This window comes from Canis aureus, chromosome X, assembly GCF_053574225.1.
Source record: "Canis aureus isolate CA01 chromosome X, VMU_Caureus_v.1.0, whole genome shotgun sequence".
NCBI classification, from domain to species: Eukaryota; Metazoa; Chordata; class Mammalia; order Carnivora; family Canidae; genus Canis; species Canis aureus.
Window position 1 is genome coordinate 112544701 of NC_135649.1, and position 24514 is coordinate 112569214.

Here is a 24514-nt window from a genome sequence, read left to right on the forward strand (position 1 = left end):
AAAAATAACCAGTACTGATGAACCTATCTCCCATCTACCCCCCAAGCTTCAATGATCATCATTCTTCTTCCTGTCTCTCCCTAAAATGCACAGTCTGCATTCCGGCCACTTCGTTTTTGGCCATTTTCTGAACATCTGCTTTTGCACATGATTTTCCCTCAGTCTCCAATGCTCTTCTGATTAATCCTCTTGACAAACTCCGACACATCCTTCAATACTCGAGATAAATGTCCCCAGATAAAGGAAATTCTCAACTTTTAATATTTGTGGGCCCTGCTCCTGGGCGCCCAGGGAAGCTCTCCTTTAACATTTACCAAGGTCAAAATGACTCAGCAAACCCTCAGAGTATGAGCTCTCTTTCTGCCCTGAGCACACAATGTATATCTGCTTTGTTAAATAAAATAGCCAAAAGGGTGCATTCTGAGCACAACAGATAAGAGGAAGCAAGAACTTCCCTGGTCCTCTCCTGGTTATTAAAGTCATACAGCTCTGCATATACTAGAAATTTAAGGGCTGCAACCTCCTGAAACATCGATCATTTGTAACTTTTTAAAAATGTTATAACTTACATATATAAAATGTATATAACCCTTCATCAAATGATCCTTTAGAGAAGCACTATCCTCTTTGTGAAGGTGGTGTTTCCTGGGCAGCTGTCCTCACTTGGGCTGGAATAAAACTCCTTTTTTTTTTTTTTTTAAAGAAATTCTAAAAGGTTCATTCTGCATTGACACCTCTCCTTGGGTGAAATCATAGACTCCTCTGGGCAATCTACATCATCCCCTCCTCTGTGGTGCCACAGCACTTTTAAAAACCCTTTCTCAATCACACTTGCTTTATAACTCTAATTTCATGCATGCATCTCTCACTAGACTTTGAATGCTGGGAGGTCAAGAATCTACTTAGCATTCCTGGCACCTGCTGCAATGCCTGGTACATGGCTGGCACGCAGTCAATACAGAATGAATAAATAAATCACTAATTGACAAAATACATACATGTTATTAGCTGACTAAAAATGTAAAGTGTCTTTTTCTTGTTTGACTCTGCTTTTGCTCTGCATTGCAATCTTATCATTTAAAATCTGGCTAAACAGTATTACTATTTAATATAGGAGCTATTTGTAATGTCAACAAGCAGAGGAAGGTTAGCACACATTCAACACGCACAGAAAACAAATTTCAAATGAAAGTAATTCAAATGAACAATAAATATATATGTAAAATTTCAAAAAAATAAATTCAAATATAAAATTTTAAATAAAAATTTAAATATAGAATCTATCTATATTTACCTACCTATCCATCTATAAATAGAAAATACCACTCATACCAGAAGGAAACATGCACGAAAATGAAAAGGGACATGGTTCATACACTCAAAAAACTCTAATGGTGATGCAGCAATTTCACTTTGGGGTACATATCAATGGAAAGAACATTTTGGAAGATATTTTGTACACTCAATGTTCATAGCAGCATTGTTCACAATAGCCAAAAGGTGGCTACAACTCAAGTATACATAGATAGTGAATGGATAAACGAAATGTGGTCCATCCATGCAATGGAATATTATTCAATCTTTAAAAGGAAGGAAATTCTGGGGCACCTGGGTGGCTCAGTGGTTGAGCGTCTGCCTTTGGCTCAGGTTGTGATCCTGGGGTCCTGGGATTGAGTCCCACCATCAGGCTCCCTACAGGGAGCCTGCTTCTCCTCTGCCTATGTCTCTGTCTGTCTCTCCGTGTCTCTCATGAATAAATAAATTTTAAAAAATCTTAAAAAATAAAAGAAGGAAATTCTGACACCTGCTATAACACAGGTGAACCCTGTTGACATTATGCTCAGTGAAATCAGCCTGTCATAAAAAGGCAAATACTGTGCAATTCCACTTATGTGAGGTATCCAGTAGTCAAATACAGAGACAGAAAGTAAAACGGTGAAACGGTCACAGCCAGAAGCTGAGGGAAGGGGAAAAAGGGGAATTATTGTTTAAGTAATAGGGTTTCGTTTTGGAAAATGGAAAGTAATAGAGACAAATGGCAGTGCTGGTTGCATGACAGTGTGACTGTACTTAACACCACTGAACTGAATGCTTGCAAATGGTTAAGATGATAAATTCCACGTTCTGTGTATTTTACCACACTGAAGAACGAAAAGCTAAGTGCAATGCATCCCATGCCACTGCTCAAAGAGGTCCACGTTCCTATGGAGGCGGTGTGGTGTGGCCTGTGCTGATGCTGACCCGAAACTGTCCCTTCAACTCCAGACAAGACCACCGTCTGGCTCTCACCTGATTTACCTGTAGAATCTTCAAATTCCATGAGGAAAGAGTACCTGTTATTCCAGACATGGAGGCAGGTGGTCAGGTCGTAAGAGATGGTGAGCGTTTTTTTTTTTTTTTTTAAGATTTTATTTATTTATTCATGAGAGACACACAGAGAGAGGCAGAGACACAGGCAGAGGGAGAAGCAGGCTCCATTATAGGGAGCCCAACGTGGGACTCAATCCTGGGTCTCCAGGATCAGTGAGCGGTTTTAAGGCAGGATCAAAGACGCTGTCCCTCCACTGGATGTTGATGGGCGACTGGTGCTTGCCCACCGGGACCAGGTCCATGCTCTCCCAGAGCAGGTGCACTAGGAGAAAAGCACATCGGGGCTTATGGTCAAGACGTCCGCTATACGGGATCACACAGCGGGTGATGCCAGTCGTGGGGGCTGCCGAGGCTGATGGAATCGAAGCCTGAGGGATCAGCCACGTGGGGGCCGATGGCATGGACCAAGGCCGCTCAGGGAGCACTGGGCACAGGGGCAGCCTGCTGCGTCGTCAGCGCAGGCAGCTCGGCCCACCCCCTCGGCTCACCTAAACCAAGCGCTGCCAGGCGTCATGCCAACAGTAGGACGTGCCAACAGTAGGACGCGTGCAGATGAGCACCGTGGGGAAGGAGCGTGGTCTCCAATGAGGCTCTTTTCTTTCCCAATAATTTTCTGAGCCCCACCCACCAAACCAGGTTTACATGCAAATACAGAGCCATGCAATTTTCCCTCGTGGATTTCTTTTCAACAAAGGCCATGGGGGAAGAGGAGGAAGAAGTTTTGGAAAGCAAGTGTTCACCGAAGCACTCTATGTTTTTCATTGCTTGGCTAGGAGAAATAAAGGCTTGCGTGGCATGCGTCTGTAATTTAGCTTGCAATTTTGAAGATTTCTGGATTTATCCAATTATTGTATTATATTATTATAGGCTTCCGACTGAGATGAGGGCAACACTCTAGCGTTTTGGAAAAATGAAGGAAGGTACTGATGAATCGGGGGGGGGGGGGAAGGAGTGATTTCTTCTTAGTTTGACATATGCTTACCTTAGGAATAACACTGCCACTCATTTTACCACCAAAAAAAAAAAAAAAAAGTCTTTTAGGGGGTTGGGGGTGAATAGCAAAGCATTACAATCTGGAACAAGCAAGCTATGGTAAAACCACAGACAAGTCCAGAGAGCAAAGGAGAGGGCTGCTCCTTTACAGAGTGAAGGAGGAAGGTAGGAAGGCCTTTAGAAACAAAAAGTCCACTGGAGGAATCTGGGAGCTGGAAATATAGTGGCTTCTTCTTTTTTTTTTTTTTTTAAGATTTTATTTATTTATGTTGGAGAGGATGTGGAGAAAGGGGAACCCTCCTGCACTGTTGGTGGGAATGTGAACTGGTGCAGCCACTCTGGAAAACTATGTGGAGGTTCCTCAAAGAGTTAAAAATAGATCTGCCCTACAACCCAGCAATTGCACTGCTGGGGATTTACCCCAAAGATACAGATGCAGTGAAACACCGGGACACCTGCACCCCGATGTTTATAGCAACAATGTCCACAATAGCCAAACTGTGGAAGGAGCCTCGGTGTCCATCGAAAGATGAATGGATAAAGAAGATGTGGTCTATATACATAATGGAATATTCCTCAGCCATTAGAAACGACAAATACCCACCATTTGCTTCGACGTGGATGGAACTGGAGGGTATTATGCTGAGTGAAATAAGTCAATTGGAGAAGGACAAACATTATATGGTCTCATTCATTTGGGGAATATAAAAAATAGTGAAAGGGAATAAAGGGGAAAGGAGAAAAAATGAGTGGGAAATATCAGAAAGGGAGACAGAATATGAAAGACTCCTAACTCTGGGAAACGAACTAGGGGTGGTGGAAGGGGAGGTGGGCGGGGGGTGGGGGTGACTGGGTGACGGGCACTGAGGTGGGCACTTGACGGGATGAGCACTGGGTGTTATTCTATATGTTGGCAAATTGAGCGCCAATAAAAAATAAATTTATAAAAAAAAGATTTTATTTATTTATTCATGAGAGACACGGGGGGGGGGGCAAAGACACAGGCAGAGGGAGAAGCAGGCTCCATGCAGGGAGCCCAACATGGGACTCGATCTCGACATGGGACTCGATCTCGGGACTCCAGGATCATGCCCTGCGCCAATGGCAGGCGCTAAACCGCTAAGCCACCCAGGGATCCCCCTGGCTTCTCATTCACGGCCTGAGTTGTAACTGTTTCTCACTGGCTGAGCTCTTGCTGGGGAAGAAGGGGCAGTCTTCCTTCCTCAGGCTGAGACAGTGGATTAGTAGCTGAAGTACTGTCCTCGTGCAAGGTTTACTTCTTCCTGTTGGGTCTGCAACTGACTAGGAGACCTCCTGACTCCACTACAGGTTAAGGTGTACACACGGAATTGTCCTGATTTTCCTACAGAGGGTCAAGCACCGGGTCTTCATAGTAAGTCCTGGATAAATCTCAGTGGATTACCTGTAATGCACATAGAGCTGTTGAGACATCCATGCATGATGGATAGAACTACATGCGTAATTTGGGGTGCCCCTGTTCTCTGCCCCTTAGGAGCACCACAGATGGGCAAAACCAAGACCAACAGGAAAACCAGAAGAAATATGCTTCGAGATAAATCACTACCAACGACACTCTGTACCTCACTCCACTGCTAAGGAGAGTAAGAATCTGAGAAAGTGATAAGGCAGCTGCTACTCAGCCAACCCACTCTGTATGGCAGGTTCACAGAGACCCCTTTTTTCATAAAAAACAAAAAACAAACAAACAAAAAAAAACCCCACCCAAAACCCAGAAACTTGCCTCTAGTTTACCTTTACAAAGGAGGGATTTGTTTTGCTTGGGTAGCTGCTAAAATCTAAAATTCAAAATCCTAGCCGTATGGGTTTTTTTTTTTTGGGGGGGGGGGTAGGGCAAAAATGAGATAGAGAGGGCTCTCCTGACAGTAGACCAGTGGTTCTCAACAGAAGGGAGCAACGCTGCCCCCAGAAGACATTTGGCACTATCTAGAGATAGTTTTGATTGTCACAACTGGAAGAGTGCTGCTGACATCTAGTGGATAAACGCCAGGCATGCAGCTAAACATCTTAAAATGCACAGAATTACAGGACCCCAAACATCAATGAAGTTGAGAAACCATGGTCTCTGCAAACTTAGGGCATTTTTTTTTTTAACGATTTATTTCCATCTTTGCCCTCCATCTTGTCGCCTGACCTGTCACGGGCTATGTGTTATGGATCCCTTGGAAATTAATATTCATACCTTAGAAGAGCCAAGGCCAGAATGTGAGGTTTGCTTCAGCCTCTCACGAATCTGTCAGAGATGACACAGTCTCTTTCCCTTCCCTGACACACAGATGGTGTCACAAGGTTAAATGTTAGCTGTAAAATTAGGTGTGTGCCAACCCTTTGAAATGCATGTGAATCCTCTGCCCTCACTACAGTGCCCCCTGGGAGTCTCCTCACTCTATAAAATCTGTGGACCAAGGTCCAGACTTTGCAAATAGCTAGCTGTGTCTCGCTGGATTGTCACCAGCTTGATACCTTGCAGTAAGTTACTCTGAATAAAACTCTGTGTAAACTGTACAGAGTGGCTTGCTTTGTATTCTGGTCTCGAAGTGCCTTCTCAGGTTGGGGGAAGCTTTACTATCCCTCTCCCACCTTCTAACACAAGTAAACAGCCCCGATTGAGTTTTCAAGGTGCCTGGCACAAAGAGACCTTGCAACTCCATCCCCTGTAAGACACTCAGACTGTGGCTGAGGGTTTGAGAATTCACTCTTCAAAACCAATTCACGAGGGTCTCCTGTAAAGACTAGGCAAGAAGGAAACTAACAAGCAGATCCCCAAGATGATCTCTCCTTTCGCTTTGACTTGTCCCTCACACTGCATTCAGGAAATGCCCAGAAATGCCTATTCTCACCCAGGCAAACACTGGCCCCCCCCCAAACTGGGCCTATTCCTTTGTTGCTCTGTTAGGACTGTAATGCTCCTATCAATTTATGCCCTTTGGTTTATAAGTTCAGCAGCTTCTGGAAGGTTTTCTCGCCCCCATCACTTCCTCCTTTGGGAATCCAGACCCCATCCCCCCATCCCCCCCTTGGTGGCTGTCACCTTAGCAAAGCCAGCCTTTCCCAAGGGGTTTGTTTTGCAAGATAAACTGTTGTGAGAGATACATTCACATTTTTGTTCTTTCCTCCTGTGGGAGCTAAGGGCAGGCCACCCCAAAATGTGCCACCTTGGCATATTATTTCAAACCACAGTTACTTAAGAAACAGCCAGTGCAAGAACACTTGGAACCCCCCTTTGCCTCCAAAAAGCAGGAAATAAATCTCCCCTGTGGAAGGTACCTTTCCCACACCAGGAGGTAAAGAGACAAACCTTATCACCAGAGACAGGAAATTCAGAGCTGAGAAGATTGTATAGACAACCTTTGCTCCTTTTACTAATTTACTACTCCAGCCCAAATTCTGTTTAGAATTCCTTACTAATTGAAGATCCTCAATAATACGTTTTCTTTGTCCTGCAAATTCCCCACAGAGTTATTGTTTCTTTGTCAAAACAGTATAAATACTGTCCACTTTGGTCATTTCTTTGTTTGTTTTTTAAAGATTTTATTTATTTATTCATGAAAGACCACACACACACATATACAGAGAGGTAGAGACACAGGCAGAGGGAGAAGCAGACTCCATGCCAGGAGTCCGATGCGGGACTCAATCCCGGGACTCCAGGATCATGCCCTGAGCCGAAGGCAGGCGCCAAACCGCTGAGCCACCCAGGGACCTGGTCATTTCTTTGGATGACAATTTTACTACTGGGTCTCTGTGTGCATGTAATTAAACTTTGGGTTTTTTTTTTCTCTTGTTGATCTCTCTCATGTCAATTTAATTTAGTCCAGTGAAAACTTTGAAGAGTAAAAGAAAAATTTCCTCTCCAATACTCCCATCATCTTCCTCCACATTAACAAAATACAGATTGAAATTTACAGTTGCTTACACTTTTCCTCAAAATAGGAAGAGGATTGAGTGTTCTGATTAATAGTGTCTTCATTTCATTTTCAGGTTCTTCTCTCATGGAGGAAAATAAACAGGAATGGTGATCTTATCAACCATGGTTTCAGTAAGCAGAGCTACACTGTCGTTAGGAAGGTGTCATTAATATACTGCTAATGAGTAACAAAATCCTTGTCGGTTCCATAGTGAAAATGTGCTTGGTTCTAGTTCTTATTAATAGGAGTAGTCCTGGTTTTGATTTATTTTGTGTTTGTATCACCCTATGTCTCCAGCCTCAAGATTGTCCCTCTTTCAACTCTTGAAACGTAGAAAGAGCACATTCCTGCCTTAGCCCCTCAATTCCTGTTCCTCCTCCTCAGAAATTAATTTCCACTCATTCAGCTCAGGGCTGGCTCCTATTATTGGCTTATCACCTCTTCAGTAAAAGTGTCACCTCCTCACCTTTTTGATTATCCTATTATATGAACCCCTCTCTTTTTTTAAGTCATAACATTCTGATCTTTTCCTTCAAAACATTTATTACACAGGTGTAATTATCATATGCATGCATGCTTATTATCTGCCTCTCCCAGTGTTGTATCAACCCCAAGAAGAAATGAAGTGGTTTTTTTTTTTAATCAATGCTTGTTCACTAAACATGTAAGATAAAGAGCATTGTTGAGAAGGTTCCAGTCTTCTATCATCTTTATTCCTCTTACCCTAATGATCACATTACATTTTCTTTAAGGATCTTTCATGCTAAAAAAAAAAAAAAAAAAAAGGATCTTTCATGCTTATCTCTTCCTTGCCTTGTCCATGACCAGCAGCCCAGGTCAGGCCCCTACACTCTAGACTTCATACCATGTCCTTTGGTCTCAATACCCTCTACTAGGTTTTACCATCGGACCATTTTCCTAAATTACCACCTTTATCATATTGTTCCTGTTTTTTTTTTTAAGATTTATTTATTTATTTATTTATGAGAGACAATGAGAGAGAGAGAGAGAGAGAAGAGAGAGAGAGAGAGAGGCAGAGACACAAGCAGAGGGAGAAGTAGGCTCTTCGCAGAAGCCTGATGTGGGACTCGATCCCAGATCCCAGGATCATGACCTGAGTCAAAGGCAGCCACCCAACCACTGAGCCACCCAGATGTCCCATGCTATTCCTATTTTAAAGTCTGTATGTCAAATCCTAATTTGTGTCCAGTGCCAAGGTTTTCCTCTGAGGAACCCATCTTAGCCACCTAAATTTCCTTTCTCTTCATTCTTCCCAAACTCTGGTCTTGCCATGCTATTCCCCTTGGTCATTCAAAATGAGATATGCTATAAATGTAAAATACCCATTGGGCTTTGAAGACTTAGTACAAAATAAAGAATGTAAACTATTTTGATGATTTTTATATCAATTATACGTTAAAGTGATAATATTTTGGATATACTAAGTTAAATATATCAGTAAAATTAATTTTGTCTGTATACTATATTTCATCTATATATTTCCTGTATAGAATTTCATAATTGAACACATTTATTTGTTTTTCCTTCAGTTTTACTGACATACTATTTGTTCCTTTTTAAATATGGTTATTGGAAAATATAGAATCGCCCATATGGCTCGTATTGGTGGCTCACATTATTTATCTATTGGACAACCTCACTGGCTTTTTCTCCTGTGTCTTGCCCTGTTACTGTCCTTTTTCTTGAGATGTGCGATTTCCTCATGTAATTTAAGATCCCTAGTAGGCCTAGCTAGGGCTGGGCACAGTGATAGGATTCACAGGGACAGCTTCCTCCCACAGGATATTGCTAAGAAAGATCACAAATTGTCTTCTCAGAGCATGAGAGCTATAAAAGACATTCTGATGCTGAGCCCAGGCAAGTGCAGCATACACATGCAGTTCTCAGCACAGGAGACTAAAGCCCACAGTTCCTGAGGCTCAGTGTTATAACACTCCTTATAGCTGCTGACACCCCTGAGGCCATTAACATAATTTCAAGGGGCTCTTAACCAGTCCATTGTTTCTCAGGATTATTCAAAAGTTAATAGAAGACAACACAGTCGGGGTATCCCAGCTTGTTTTATCTAGGGATTAATAAAACTTTCTGTTAAGACATTGTAAAACAAGCTTTTTAATACTGTTGTCCAGGCTTTGTGTTCATCAAGGTTTAATAGGAGAAATAATAGAACATTTTACTAATACAGTTATGATACAGACCAGTCCTATCAAATAGAACTTTCTCTGATGATGGAAAGTTTCTTCTTTTTTTTTTTTAAAGATTTTATTTATTTATTCATGATAGTCACACAGAGAGAGACAGAGAGAGGCAGAGACACAGGCAGAGGGAGAAGCAGGCTCCATGCAGGGAGCCCGACGTGGGATTCGATCCCGGGTCTCCAGGATCACGCCCGGGGCCAAAGGCAGGCGCCAAACCGCTGCGCCACCCAGGGATCCCCTGATGGAAAGTTTCAATATGGTAAGTGCTAGCAATATGTGGCCATAAATTATAATAAATTTACATTTACATGAAAATACACACATGGGTCCCGTGGCTAGATTTTATATAGTGCCATTCTATTCCATGTTATTCTAAAAAAATGTTTCTTTTCCTTCTAAAAGTAAGGAGATCATGAAGAATCACTGGAATAACAACAAATCTGTACCATTTCCATTCTAGTTGATACTCTTTATGTTTCATTAAATTAAAAATTAACATTATTAAATTTATTTTCCTATGCTTGAAGATCTCTAACATTTTTTTCCTGTGACAATGAAACTAAATTTCACTAGATGATATACTAAGTGAAATTGATTTTATCTGCATATTGGGTAATAGATGCAGGACTGTCAATGTTTACTGTCTGCTACTTGAGATAACAGCGAACAGCAATCTGAGTTGACAGACAACGATTCCCTGGGAGGTGGGGAGCAGAGTGTGAAGGTGAAGCGCAGACATAGACAGGCTCTAGTGAAATGCTGCTTTCTGAATTTGCCATATCTTCCTCTTTCCTTTACTCCTCATTCTGCTTACCCCCATTTTAAAAATGGCCAAATATCTGAGGGAGGCACTGAGTCGATAATGATGATAAAGACGGTGATGATGATAATCATAGTACCAGAAGTAACCTGCCAACACAGTCCTCACTGTGTGGCAGGTACTAGCAAAGGGCTTTCCATGTTATCCTTTCTAACCCTCAGCGATCTTGGGTTGTTCTTGGTCGCAAGTGTGCAATGGGCCTTCTGGTTACTTCCTATTACGGCCCTGAAAGGAACAAAGGAGGGCTCTGGGCAGAACCCTTTATATCCAGCAACAGTGGGCTGTTAAGTTGCCAGACACAATACATATTGTCCTTACAACTGAAAGGCAGAAGGTCTGGGATTTAGGAACAGGACATACTCAGTGGCTCAGGGCAGCAGAAACCATAAAATTCCCCCCAGTGAAAACAGGGAGGAGGGCTGGTGCATCATTCCAAAAAGTAAAATCAAATCATGATTGTCACATGCTTTTTCTTAGTAACTTACAAATAAGAACATTTCAGGCAGCCTGGATGGCTCAGCGGTTTAGCGCCACCTTCAGCCCAGGGCCTGATCCTGGAGACTCAGGATCCAGTCCCATGTCAGGCTCCCTGCATGGAGCCAGCTTCTCCCTCTGCCTGTGTCTCTGCCTCTCTCTCTCTATCTCTCATGAATATATACATAAAATCTTAAAAATAAATAAATAAATAAATAAATAAATAAATAAATAAGAACATTTCATCTGAGGTGGGAAATCAATCAAGGGAAGCCTCCACAACTCCCAAGCCACTACTTTTTGGGTCTGTCAATACTAAAAGAAGCAAACTATTTTGAAGTCATTAGCATATTGAATTTTATACCTTCAAATTTCATCTCTTTGTAAATAAAAACAAACAAAAATCAAGAAAAACTCCCACACAAACACAAAATATTAGTAACTAGACAAATACTATCATTTTTTTTCCCTCAATTTAAGCTTCAGACCGCAAATGTAAATGTTGGGAATAAGCCATTAGAGTAATATGTGAGTCTACTGGTAGGAAGCCACCCCTAGCAACCAGAAACGTATGACTCCAGTCAGTTTATTCTAATGAGAACAGAGTCAATGTTGGAGAAAACAAAATAAACCTAAAATAAAAATATATTTATGAAGCAGCTTTAAGGCCATGAACTTAACCAGATTAGCATTACTAATGAATTCATTTTCTTATGCGTAATATAGGGTTAAAGAAAAGAAATCTAAGGAGGAAAAGTTAAGAACCTGAAATTTTGAAGCAAGCCAACATTTGAAACTCTGTTAACTCATGGAGAAAAGTGGGAAATATATAAAATATTCCTAGCCTTTTCTTTAACTCCTCTCTCCACTAACACATACGCTATCCTCCTCCTACAATCTCGTTGGTTCTTTACCAGGGTTATTTTGTTCCTCAGTGGATATTTAGAATGTCATTTAACACCTACAGTGCACACTGCACCCACAACAACACAGAATGACCCATCCCCCATGTCAGTAGAACCTCGGTGGACAATCCCTGCACCACAGGGACACAGCAGGGAACCGGTATTTCAGGAGGGGGATGAGATACAAGAGGTTTCAGGAAAGACCATCTGCTGCCTTGATTAATATGCTGTGTTTATGGCAGAGCCCATTTGGGTAAGCTGGTCAACCAGAATGAACTCTGCAATTTGTGACTTGAGAAAGAATATTTCAGATTGTGAAGCTACTGACCTGCTTACAAACATTAACATGCAACTTCCAGAACATTAAGACTCTCAGAAATAATTCGCAGTCTGTGGATCAATGTTTGTAAGAAGACTGTTGCTAACAAGAACAATACAGAACAGGGGCAGCCCCGGTGGCGCAGTGGTTTGGCGCCGCCTGCAGCCCAGGGCGTGATCCTGGAGACCCTGGATCGAGTCCCACGTCGGGCTCCCTGCATGGAGCCTGCTTCTCCCTCTGCCTGTGTCTCTGTCTCTGCCTCTCTCTCTCTCTCTGTCTCTATGAATAAATAAATTAAAAAAAATCTTTAAAAAAAAATACAGAACAGGTTCCAAGCTATTTGAAACTGGAATACGTCTCATCCTATTTCTGCATGACATCATTTTCACATGGTAAACTTTGTCAAGAAAACGACTTTCCACATCTTTTAATGGTAATCATTTTGCAATATATGTGTATCAAATCAGCACATTGCACACCTTCGACTCACATGAGGTTATGTGGCAATTATATGCCAATAAACCTGGGGAAAAAGAATTTTCCACGTTTATTTTAGAAGACAAATAGAGAAACAAATAGTTATTCTCATGGTTCTGAAGGTACACAATCCCACTCTGGAATGCCACTGACACTATACAGATAAACACAGGACACGTGACTATCATGCAACAGCAAGCCTCTCACTCTCTTTTCAAAGATTTATTTGAGGGCAGCCCAGGTGGCTCAGCAGTTTAGCACTGCCTTCAGCCCTGGGCGTGATCCTGGAGACCCAGGATCGAGTCTCACATCAGGCTCCCTGCATGGAGCCTGCTTCTCTCTCTGCCTGTGTCTCTGCCTCTCTCTCTCTCTGTATCTCTCATGAATAAATAAATAATTTTTTTTAAAAAAACAAAAATTTATTTGAGAGAGTGAGTGAGTGACCATGGATGAACAGAGAAGGGGGGATGAAGGGGCAAAGGGAGAAGGAGAGAGAATCTCAAGCAGACTCCAAGCTGAGCCTGGAGCTTGAGGTGGGGCTCAATCTCACGACCCTGAGATCATGACTTGAGCTGAAACCAAGTCGGACACTTAATGGACTATATCACTCAGGTGCCCCAACCTCTCACTCTCTTTAAGGCAGCAGTGTACTCACAGGCTTGGTTCCAGGTTTCGTTACGTGCAGCTGCAGGGCCTTCCTGGCATGAACGTGGGGATCTGGAATCTTCTCCAAAGTGACTTGCATGGAGAGGCTTGAAGAATGGCCCTCAGGCTACTCATCACTGCCATGTTTAGCTTGAAATCTTGATTGGGCCCCAAATAACTTGCAGGAACCTAATAACCTAGAAGCAGGAGGACAGAAGAGGAAAAGCTGTAAACAACTGAGACTGGCCATCAAGTGGAAACCTCTAAGCAGGACAACATTCAGACTATGAGTACACACGGTTGGGGGAGGGAGGAGGGCGGGCTGAGGGGGGAATGAGTCGGTAATCTACTCCTCTTCCTGAAACTCACTGGTCAACTCCAGGAGGATAGTCTCTTTAGCTGTGATGTCCACTTCCCACTCCTGCCTACACAGCAGCCACATGGACTGTTTCTTCCCTCTCCCGAAGCTCCCTCCAGCCTAAGGGCTTGTGCAGATGCTCCTCCTTCCCTGGACCACTTGTCCTCCATCTGCACCTGGTTAGTTCCTCCTCTCTCCTCAGGTGTTCCGCTCCAGCATCACTTCCTAGAACCTCCCCTGACCACGGGCTCAGCCCAGCGCCCTCTTCACCTCCCTCACGGTGCTTCTTGCAGTTGAACACCTCCTCAGGAACGTACATTGTGACGCCACCTCCCCAGCACCCCAGCCCCGTGGCAGTAAGGGCCGTGTCTGTCTCTGCCGCAGCCGCATCTCTTGGGGACACAGGGCCTGGCACATGATGGCCGCTCAGTGACCTGGGCACACTTCCTTGGTGATGGAGATGTGCATCCCGATTTCAAGGACTGCAAACTGTGAAGTGGTGGCCAGCATGTTCTTGGACAGTAGGAAGGGCTCTCCCTAGAGGCCACCATCACCCAGTTGTGGGGTTACTTATACTTCTGAAACACTTTTAAATGCTTGCCGTTTCAGACGAGGGCCTCGCATCCCCACCTCTCAGACGTGAAGGACCCCCAAAGTTCTCCCCGACCTGCAGGGGGAACACACCCAAAGATGAACCTAAGTTGGTCTCACAGGGATGGAAATTCTGCTATAAATGCTTGTACTTCTGCGCTGATTGCTATTTCCTTTGTTCCAGGAACCATGCTGGGGGCTGGGATGCAAAGCAGAACAAGGCACGAACTGGACCCTCCACGTGTGCAATTCATTTCTCCCCCTTGGAGCCTCCTGAAATGCACATCATATGGCAAGGAAAACCATCCAGGACTCCTCAGGTTCTGCCTGTGGCCTACCAGAGACCTCTCAACTGTCTGGCTGTGGTGGCAGGCAAGCGGGGGCCCAAAGTCACATAACTGAAATTGAGGATGCACTGAACACACATGTCATTTACAGATCGGAACTTTTTTCTGCATATCATCTTTCTGAGAAAAGCGTAAGGTACAAAAAAAGCACATTATGATCCCCAGCAATGCTGAGCAAGGCAGAAAAGTTGATTTCATCCTCCTCTCTTCATGTATCTCACTATTAATTGACTGTGAACCTGCTCTTCTCCCCTGTTTTGCTGCCTCAAACTTGCCAGTTCCAATCTAGAGGAAAGAGGGCTATACCCGAGCGCAAGGAGAAAGGAAAAAAAAAAAAACAACACACCTGAGCTGTGTCCACTGAAAGCAGGAAGCAGAGTTACTTCCTATTATGGCCCTGAAAGGAACAAAGGAGGGCTCCGGACAGAACCCTTTATGACCAGCAACAAGCCATGTGTCGGGACTATTGCAAAGTAAAGGGTGATAAACAGCTAGCCTTGCAACCTGGTTCCACGCACTCTATGGTATACATCACTTTGCCAATGAACACACTGAAGTATGTTAGCCAGTTGGGCTGCTCTACCAAAATGCCATAGACTGAGTGGCTTAAACAACAGACAGTTACTTATTTTGCACAGTTCTAAGGGCTGGAAATCCAAGATCAACGTTCAGGCCAATTGGTTCCCGGGGAGAACCCACTTCATAGCTTGCTAGACAGCTACCTTCTCACCGAGTCCTTACATGATACACAGCAAGCTCTGGACTCTCCCTTTTCTTTAAGGACACTAATCCTATCATGTAGCACGATGACCTGATAACCCTAATTATGGTCACAAAGCCTCCGTCTCCTGGCACCATTCGATTGGGTGTTAGCGCTTCAACAAGTGGAGATTCCTTTAACCATCCTTCATTCAATCCATCATTCTTTTATCTTTTCATTCACCAGGTCATCAATCAAAGGTCTATTAAATACCAGACACTGTTCTAGGATCATTAGAGGAATAAAACAAAGGCTCTACTCTTGTGGAACTTACATTCCAGTAGGGGGAGCAGACAATAAATAGCAACGTAATACATACGTAAGTCAGCCATATAGACAATTAAATTACGTTCAAGGAAAAGTAGAGCAGGATAGAGTAAATTTGGAAGTGCCACTGGGAAAGGAGTGTTGCATTTAAAATAAACTGCTCAGGGACGGCTGGGTGGCTCAGTGGTTGAGTTTCTGCCTTTGGCTCGGTGTGATTCCAGCGTCCGGGATCCAGTCCTGCATCGGGCTCTCCACAGGGAACCTGCTTCTCCCTCTGCCTGTGTTTCTGCCTGTCTCTTTCATGAATAAATAAAATCTTTAAAAATAAATAAAATAAAGTCAACTGCTCAAAGGAGGCTTTATTGAAAATTGAGCTAAAGATTTAAGAAATGAAGGATTTAGTAATAAGGCTATCAGCAGGAAGGATACTCCAGGAAGAGGGAATTGCCTGTGCAAAGACTGAAGTGGGGACGTGTCTGGCAAATACAAAGGGATAGTAAGGTGGCCAGCATGGCAGGAATAGTGTACTAGGAGGAGGGTAGTAGGAGATAAGGTGGAGAGGTAATGCATGCCAGATTGTATAGATTTCTAGGCCACTGTAAAGGTTTTTTTCTCTAACTCAGGGTTTCTCAATCTTGACATTATTGACATTTGACCAGGTAACTCCGTGTTGAGGCTGTCCTATACACTGTAGGATGTCGAGCAGCATCCCTGGAGGGAATGAAAAGGGAAGTAGTTGTTGAAGAAGGCCCCGTGACTTTATGGCTGGATGATGCTGGTGGTAGAATGAGGATGACTGCCTGAAGAGGAACAAGCTGGCAAAAGGAGCAAGTGGGAAAGAAAGATGACAGTCTTCCTGCTAATTCTATGGATTTGAGGTCCAAGGGGACAGCAAGAGGAAAAATCTAGGAGAGTTGCCAGGGCAGCTCTGGTGCTCAGCAGAGAGCGTGAGGCTAGAGAGAGATTTTCATTCCCCAAATAGTCAAGAATAGTGCAGCTCTTTACTAAGACCCAGAAAGGAGGGTGGGTGTGGTGAACTTTGGTTCATTGTCAACTCCAAAGCAGGCTGAGAACAATGACAGTTCTCAGGGACCTGCAGGGGCAGGTTGTGGGGCAGCTTTTCTCACCAGAAATATTGGACTTCTCTCCATATTCCGGTAAGACTTTTAAATAGAGTGGAGATGGCCAGATTAGCAGTAAAGGACGAAGGGAAAGCAGAAAGTAATGTGGCTTTCAGTGGCTGACAGAAAATTAATTCCACCCAAATTATTGGAATTCTTCACTATCGTCCTGCATTTCTCAAGCTTTCGCAGCAAAATTAAATGAGAAGGAATTACACTGATAATAAAGAGTTTCCAACAACAACAACAACAACAAAGAGTTTCCAACAGCTTCAGCACAGTAGCTTTTAACTCATGCTACAAAAAAAGCAGAGCCACCAACAACGTTCATGTTTTGTGGGTTCTTTCCCTCCAGATCTGGGGCAGGGCAAAAAGGAAAAGGAGACAACTGAGTAGAGAAAACTCAGATATGCCCACCTGACAGAGCTAAGCTGATCCCCTGCCCTGGTGTGGCTGTGACTCTGCCCATAGCTTTTGGCATGGCCAAGGGGGGGAGAGCAAAGATGCAGATGTGAGTGAGTCCCAGGCTGCTGCGCCTGGGTTTCTGGAACTGCAACCCCCCACCTCCCAAAGTGTCTGGGACAGCTGATCTACCGTTAAATGGACAAGCTCCCAAGGGGATGTAGCTGCTTGGCGACCTTCACAGTGGAGTAACAGGGTCAGAGTAGGGAAAAAGCGATCTCCTGCTTCCTCCTCCCCGCTCTACAGAGAAGCCCGGCGGGGACTGCAGCCATCCTCGCGGAACCGCCAGCCTGTTGCAGCTTCAGGGCCCATCGCAGAGCATGGTCGTGAGGGGAAGAGGGCGGTCCTCTCTAATACGGCCACGCGTGCCCCCTACTCCTTATGCTGTAATCGCCGCCGGATCTTACCCGAAAGTTTCCCTGACCGCGGACCCCTCCGCTCTGCACCGAGGAGACTCATGCGCGCGGCCATCTTGGCTACGTCCGGTTACGATTCGCCACGCCCCTCACGCCGGGTACGTCATCTCGCTTAATTACGTCATGCCACGTCCCCGTCGCCCCGGCCCAGGTCTCAGACAAAGCAGTTTAAGTCCTTGGGCTCGCTCACCGCGTCGGAGCCAGAATCTGCTCTCCATGCACCCAGAGCCTGGGTCTGCACCCGTTCTCTGCCCTGGCTACACCGCTACTGCTGTTGCTCCGGGCCTGAAGTTGCGGCCGCGCGCTTGCGCACTAACTTGGCCCCGCCTCTGCCTTCTGCCTGGACCCACCCCCGCTTCGAGCTGGCGCTACTCCGGGGCCCCGCCTCTCCACGGGTCTTCTCCACATCCTTGTTATCCCTGGGATCAAGCTCATTCCTCTGAACCCCTTGTGCCCACGTTCCTCCTTTCCAGTCTGGTAATTCCTCTGCCCTTTGCTCGAGCTCACCTCTTCCGCAGTCTCGGCCAACTCTGTCAGGCCCTTACAAGCGGTCATGCCCCCCCCCTTTCACGCACTAAGTCCACCTTTTTCAGGTTACGCCCCTGGGCCATGCCTAGGCCACGCCCTTCCCGACTGGGCCGTCGCAGACGCTCTTTCCCACGGTGTCCAGGCCCCGCCCCTCACGCCGGGTCACGTTCCTTCCCTGCTTTCCACGGGCCTACGTCATGGCCAATCCCAGCGCCCCGCGGCACGACGCGAAGATCCACATTGGCCGCGCCCCCGCAGCGTCTGCGCATTTGTGGCGATCAGTCGCGGCCGCTCCCTGGGTTCTCAGGACCTCCGGGTTTGCGTCGGCTACGACCGGGCCGCGCCTCCTGCTCTCCCTCTGCTGGCGGAGCTCGGCCCCGAGAAGCTGCTCAAGAGCGGGCGGGGCCCTTGTGTTTCCGGAGAAAACCGACCACGCCTTCGAGCTAGACGTCAGTGGCGTTTATAGTGAAACGGACCTTTGTATCTGTGATCTTCGTCTAAAAATAGACTTTGTTCATATTTCTCCCAGCTCCAAACCACAACTTCACGAGCAGAAACCGAATAGGTAACAACTAGGCACTGACTGGAACTGTGTTCCTACCAGGCTTCAACCAGCCTTAAATGCTAGGCATAAGCACACCCACACCCTACCTCCTGACATTTCCTTCAGGTGACTTTTTCTGAGCACCTGCTGCCCTCATGCTAGCTAGAGTCTGTCCAGACAGCACAACACTTAGACCCGTGTTTGCAGATCCCTGCCCTAGGATTAATCTTCTTTACTCCCTCCGTTTATAAGCCTGTGTCCACAAGAAAAATTGGAAAAGGTTACCACTTTTTTTTCTGTCCAGAAGTCTCTAAATAGGGCACTTCGGGAGGCAGGGCACTTACCATTAGCCATTCAGTTATTCAATTTTTAAAAAGATTTTATTTATTCATGAGAGACAGAGAAAGGCAGAGATAAGCTGAGGGAGAAGAAGGCTCCTCGCAGGGAGCCAGAAGCGGGACTCGATCCCCAGAATCCGGAATCATGCCCTGAGCCAAAGACTGATGCTCAACAGCTGAGCCACCCAGGTGTCCCCAGTTATTCATTCATTTACATCGTATTTATGGAGTACTAAATTCCAGTGACAACACAAACCTCAAGAACTTACAGGCTGAAGTTTTCCAACTTGGGTTTGGATGAGACAAGAATTGAGAAAGTTAAGGTGTGGTAAGGGGGTTGGAATAAGTGGACAAGGCCTTGGTAAGTGCTGCTTTCTTTTTGTAATTGAGGTATAACATTATATTAGTTTCAATTATACAGCGTAATGAGTTAGTATTTGTGTATATTGTGAAATGATCACAGTAAGTCTAGTTAGCATCCATCACAATCATAGTTTAAAATTTTTTTCCTGTGATGAGAACTTTTTAAGATTTACTCTTGACAAATTTCAAATATACAGTACAGTATTATTAATTATAGTTACCATTCTATACTTTACATCCCATGCATGATTTACTTATCTTATAACTGGAAGTTTGTACCTTTTGACCCCCTTTACCCATTTTGCTCACCCAACTCCCTGCCTTTGGCAACCAATAATTTGTTACAAGTTCAGTTTTCTGTTTTTGTTTGTTTTTCAGATTTCACATGTTAGTGAGATCTTACCGTATTTGTCTGACTTATTTCACGTAGCATAATGCCCTCCAGGTCCCTCAGGTTTTGTTTTTTCTGTTTTAAAGATTTTATTTATTTATTCATGAGACACACACACACACACACACACACACAGAGGGGGGGAGGCAGAGACACAGGCAGAGGGAGAAGCAGGCTCCATGCAGGGAGCCCGACGTGGGACTCGATCCCAAGTCTCCAGGATCAGGCCCTGGGCTGCAGGCGGCGCTAAACCGCTGAGCCACCTGGGCTGCCCTTGGTTTTGTTTTTTTAAGAAGCAGGTTTTCTTGATTTTCCAAGGGAAATCCTGATTCCTCATCATGATGGCACTAGGAATTAACTCGGAGACAAATGCCAAAAAGATTTTTATGTAGATCCCCTAAATGTAAACTGTTGCCCAGCATCACAAAGTATTGAATCAATTCTATGAACCGTCCCAACTTTTTTGTTCATTTGACATCACAGGCCCTCAGTGGTATGGCTTTATTCAGGGCAACATTTAGATCATTATTCCCCATGATGGCGAGTAAGTTTCAATTTGTCACCTGACTAAATAACTGTTAGGAAGCTTTATGGCCGAGTACACAATCAAAAGGAACAAGTTCTGTAGTAGATTAACAATGTCTGTCATGGGCAGGATGGTTGAGTGGCTGCAACAACCTATCTGGCATCTTTGACTTGTGATAGAAGTATTGCATGCATATCTTTTAGGCAGTCCTCATAAACAACATTTCTTACTATAAGCTATTGACGATTTTCAGACAGTAAAAGGGTCAGGATCATTGTTGCTGGTCAGAATTTAAGGGCAGAAATTTTGACATGTTGGTTAATTCATATGCTTTGTATATCAATTAGAATGAGGATAGCTCAAGATTCTGTTATGAGAATGAGAGCATCTAACCTGAAAGGTACATGGCCCAATGGTCCCTCCACCTTTCTATATAGGTTGGCAAAGGAAGTACCCATAGTGAGGGCTAAATGTGACTAGGTGGCACTAACTGGAAGACAAATGGAAGGTGGAAAATAGAAGGTGGAAAATACTACTCCATAGAGCATGGCTGTAATAATTTTGGAAAAAATTATAACGTGCCTAAACCATGAGAAAACTCTTAATATGCCACCCAAGCAACATTGGAAAGAGTTAGATCTAGGAAGAAATATCAATAAGATCTTGCTTTTACTACCTGAGACTATTTATTTATTTGTTTATTAAGATTTTATTTATTTATTCATGAGAGAGACAGAGAGGCAGAGACATAAGCAGAGGGAGAAGCAGGCTCCCCGTGGGGAGCCTGATGTGGAACTCAATCCCAGGACCCCAGGATCATGACTGAGCCACCCAGGTGCCCCCTGAGACTGATTTCAATGCGTTGATCTTCATGCATAAGATGAGACACACAAACCCACATGCATTCCATTTAAGAAACTGTCCTTTAAATTCTTAAGAATATAAAGTAGGCAGAATTACACTCACTCAGCTTGTCTAAATTAATCTTTATTTCTAAACAGTAGTGATTAACTTTCTCTGAACTAGAAAAATGTTACCCTTGAATAAAAAGACTAAGTTCATAATGGTTATGGCTGTTGATTAACCTACAAAATTTGATGAGCCTTCCAAATACTGTAGCTTCAGATTTCTTTTCATCTTAAGAAGGGCATAGGTATGGAAGTGGAGATACAAATATTCCAAAGCCAACTGTTCCTTGTTTAGCAGATACTAGAAGTTGTTTTTCTCTGACTAGGAAAGAAAACAATTTGCAGTGTACCTCATGATTTTTTACATCTGCATTCTTGAGCTTCTTCAAATGTTAGTTTATGATTCAAATAAGTAAATTCAGTTCTGTTAAGTTATCAAATACAGCCCATGAGAAATGTAAAAAAAATTTTAAAGATTTTATTTATTCATGAAAGAGAGAGAGAGAGGCAGAGACACAGGCAGATGGAGAAGCAGGCTCCATGCAGGGAGCCCATTGCAGGACTCAATCCCGCGACTCCAAGATCATGCCCTGGGCTGAAGGCAGGTGCTAAACCACTGAGCCACCCAGGGATTCCTGAGAAATGCAAAATTAAACCATATATAGTCCTTGCTCTCCAGAAACTTAAAATTTGTAGACACAGAAGTAAATCATGTTGACAATAGGTGCATGTACAGATGTGAACAAAATGCTATGGGAACTCAGGAGAGAGAATAAAAAGTTAGTGGATCAGACAAATGTAAAACAAATAACAAAAACAACAAAAGAAAGTTTTCTCAAAGGAGGTGATATTTGAGATAGACCTGGAACAATAAGACGTTTAAAGGTAAAAAATGAAAGTTCATCATATTGAACTGGAAACAGTGTGAAAGGAAACACACAAAGGACAGAGGTGGGATGAGTCTCACTTGCAGGGACTGGCAGGTCAGAGGGATGGAGGAGGGGCCATGAGTGTAGGTGCATCTGAAAAGCCAAATTGGATTCAGATCTTAGAGGCCAAAGAGTTTGAATTCCCTGACATAGGCCCTGGGGTGCTGAGAAGATTTCAAGTGGGAATGGCTTCAATGTAAATGACAGAAGAAGAAAGACAGTGGAAGGTAGAAACAGCATGCAATTAGAGTGAGTTTTACATGTGCCTATACTTACTAAGCATCAGCTGTTGGATTGGCAGCCCATATGTGCCCAGTGCTCCAGCAACCAGGCATTTATTATCATTAGCCATCTTAGTAATAAGATAAATGAGTTTATTTTAATAATAATTTCAGAATATGGAACAAATGATGTTAACATAAGTATGTTTGATTTTTACATACACACACACACACACACACACACACACACACACGATTCCCTTATAGCTTTTGTTTTTCCTTTTGTGAGTTACTTCCATTAAACTCTAATACAGGGATCCCTGGGTGGCGCAGTGGTTTGGCGCCTGCCTTTGGCCCAGGGCGCGATCCTGGAGACCCGGGATCGAATCCCACGTCGGGCTCCCGGTGCATGGAGCCTGCTTCTCCCTCGGCCTGGCCTGTGTCTCTGTCTCTCTCTCTCGCTCTCTCTGTGACTAACATAAAAAAAAAAAAAGAAAAAAAAAAACTCTAATACAGGGAGAGAAAAGTTACCAGATGAAGGCTTAAATAATGTTTCTGAAATTTGCAAGATGTTTACCAATATCTCTGGCCTCTACTCACTAGATGTCAGTAACAACCCTCTCCAATTCATGACAACTGAAAATGTCTCCAGACATTACCAAAATGTCTTCTGGAGGAAAAAATACAGCTTTCCACCCCCCCAATTTTAAGAACCACAAAGTTAAAATATAATATTTTTCACTATAGACAAAAATATATCTTCCCAAGCATCTTAATGCTGACAATTTGAAAAGAATAAAATAATTTTCTTACCTCCTAATTATATTGAAAATTAGACTAATTACTACAAACGTCTTGACATGGTTTATTATATGGTTTATCAATTTTATTCCAATTTAAATGATAAAGGGCCATATTCCAAATTCTACAAATTCTATTGTGCAAAATTGAATGGAACCATTAGTTTGAAAAGTGCAAGCTTTTATGTTATAAAAAATTTGGGGGGGGGGTACCTGGGTGGCTCAGTCGGTTAAGCATCTGCCTCCGTCAGCTCAGATCATGATCTCAGGGTCCTGGGATCCCTGTTCAGCAGGAAGTATGCTTCTCCATCTCCCCCTACTTATGTGTATTCTCTCTCTCTCAAATAAATAAATAAAATCTTTAAAAAAATTTATGGGTTCAGCTATTAAAGGATTTTTTATATTTTTATTATGTCACAGCTAAATACATTTCCCAAAATCCAGTAAAAATATACAGAGTAAAGTTACATTTGAAATGATTTCACAGTTTACTGGTTTTAGGTATTCCAGGTTTACAAAATACATATTTGTGACAATGAAATGGAATAATCAGGGTCAAAATTTATTTTATTTTTTTTCAGGGTCAAAATTTAAAAGCAACATTGGTTCTACCTACACATTGATTGATTGCAAGTAAATGGAGTATTCATATGCCCACATGCTTTTACAACTCTGATGAACTCTAAGAGGCACCTTGCGTGAATCAAAAGAGTGACACACGTGTTTTCTTTTTGTGTGATCTCATATTTAATTTACCCTCCAGAGCAGTAGATCAATAGTTATGTGCTGAGAAACTGCTTTTCAGTAGTGTTGTAGAGTATGAAAAAACACGGAGAAATCAATTTCTTTTTCCTGTCTCAGGAGACTCAGTGCCTTTTGTATTGCTCATGGCAACAGTAATCTCAACTTTTTATCTTTGTTCTCTAAACTCTGTTGGAAGTAAATAGTAACATGTTCAGAATGATTGAAACTGCTTTACTTGTCATCGTTACCACTGTTACTGATAAATTCTGAACCTCCTATATGTGAAATTGCAGAAATGAACATTGTATGAAGCAAGTTTGGTATGAAGTCTCTGGAGGTTTAATGCTTAAAATTCGGTGTGAAAATAAAGAGCAAGTTTGTGCAAGACTTTTAAAAGTGGAGGAAATCCCCAGTATGTTAAGAGGTAAGAAAAGTAGTATCTAGTTCTGTGTTCCACCTATCTTATAGAGCTATCAAGCTCTTTGATAAGTTTTAGCTGTTCTAAGTGACCCCATACCTTGCAAGAGTTTTCATATTTTTAAAAAGATTTCATTTATTCATGAGAGGCACAGAGAGAGAGAGAGAGGCAGAGGCACAGGCAGAGGGAGAAGCAGGCTCCATGCAGGGAGCCTGACGTGGGACTCGATCCTGGGACTCCAGGATTATGCCCCGGGAGAAGGGCAGGCGCTAAACTGCTGAGCTCCCAGGGATCCCTGAGTTTTCATATTTTA

General features: G+C 43.5%; 2 protein-coding genes and 1 long non-coding RNA gene across 6 annotated transcripts in view; 2 read left to right on the forward strand and 1 right to left on the reverse strand.

Annotated features, from left to right (window-relative positions):
* Positions 1 to 18175, reverse strand: part of CA5B (carbonic anhydrase 5B) — a 133051-nt gene extending 114876 nt beyond the window's left edge. The window contains exons 1-2 of one of the 3 annotated variants that reach the window (XM_077888847.1): positions 17999 to 18175; positions 13180 to 13366 (exon numbers count right to left, since the gene is read on the reverse strand). The gene's annotated coding sequence lies outside the window, so the exon portion shown is untranslated. Of the gene's footprint in view, positions 1 to 13179; positions 13367 to 17482; positions 17919 to 17998 lie in introns of those variants that run through there. The other 2 variants (XM_077888852.1, XM_077888846.1) reach the window with 2 other exon arrangements.
* LOC144308417 (uncharacterized) lies at positions 9473 to 15830 on the forward strand. The gene is made up of 2 exons (XR_013374886.1): positions 9473 to 9788; positions 14303 to 15830. It is a non-coding gene; the product is annotated as an uncharacterized LOC144308417 (long non-coding RNA).
* LOC144308414 (uncharacterized) lies at positions 17049 to 24493 on the forward strand. 2 transcript variants are annotated; one of them, XR_013374883.1, is made up of 2 exons: positions 17049 to 19262; positions 24077 to 24493. XR_013374883.1 is itself a non-coding variant. In XM_077888853.1 (2 exons), exons 1-2 carry the CDS (start codon positions 18217 to 18219, stop codon positions 24225 to 24227), a joined length of 519 nt encoding a protein of 172 aa, XP_077744979.1. In that variant the 5' UTR covers positions 17644 to 18216; the 3' UTR covers positions 24228 to 24493. The 2 variants fall into 2 exon arrangements, 1 of the variants encoding a protein (XP_077744979.1); XM_077888853.1 differs by having other exon boundaries at positions 17644 to 18584.
* The last annotated feature ends 21 nt before the right edge of the window (positions 24494 to 24514 follow it).

Bases quoted from the DNA above. Each gene is read 5' to 3' on its own strand.
- LOC144308414 (XM_077888853.1), top strand. From the start codon at position 18,217: ATGGCCAATCCCAGCGCCCCGCGGCACGACGCGAAGATCCACATTGGC. The intron at 18,585-24,076 runs GTAACAACTAGG...GTGAAATTGCAG, and splicing joins CACGAGCAGAAACCGAATAG to AAATGAACATTGTATGAAGC.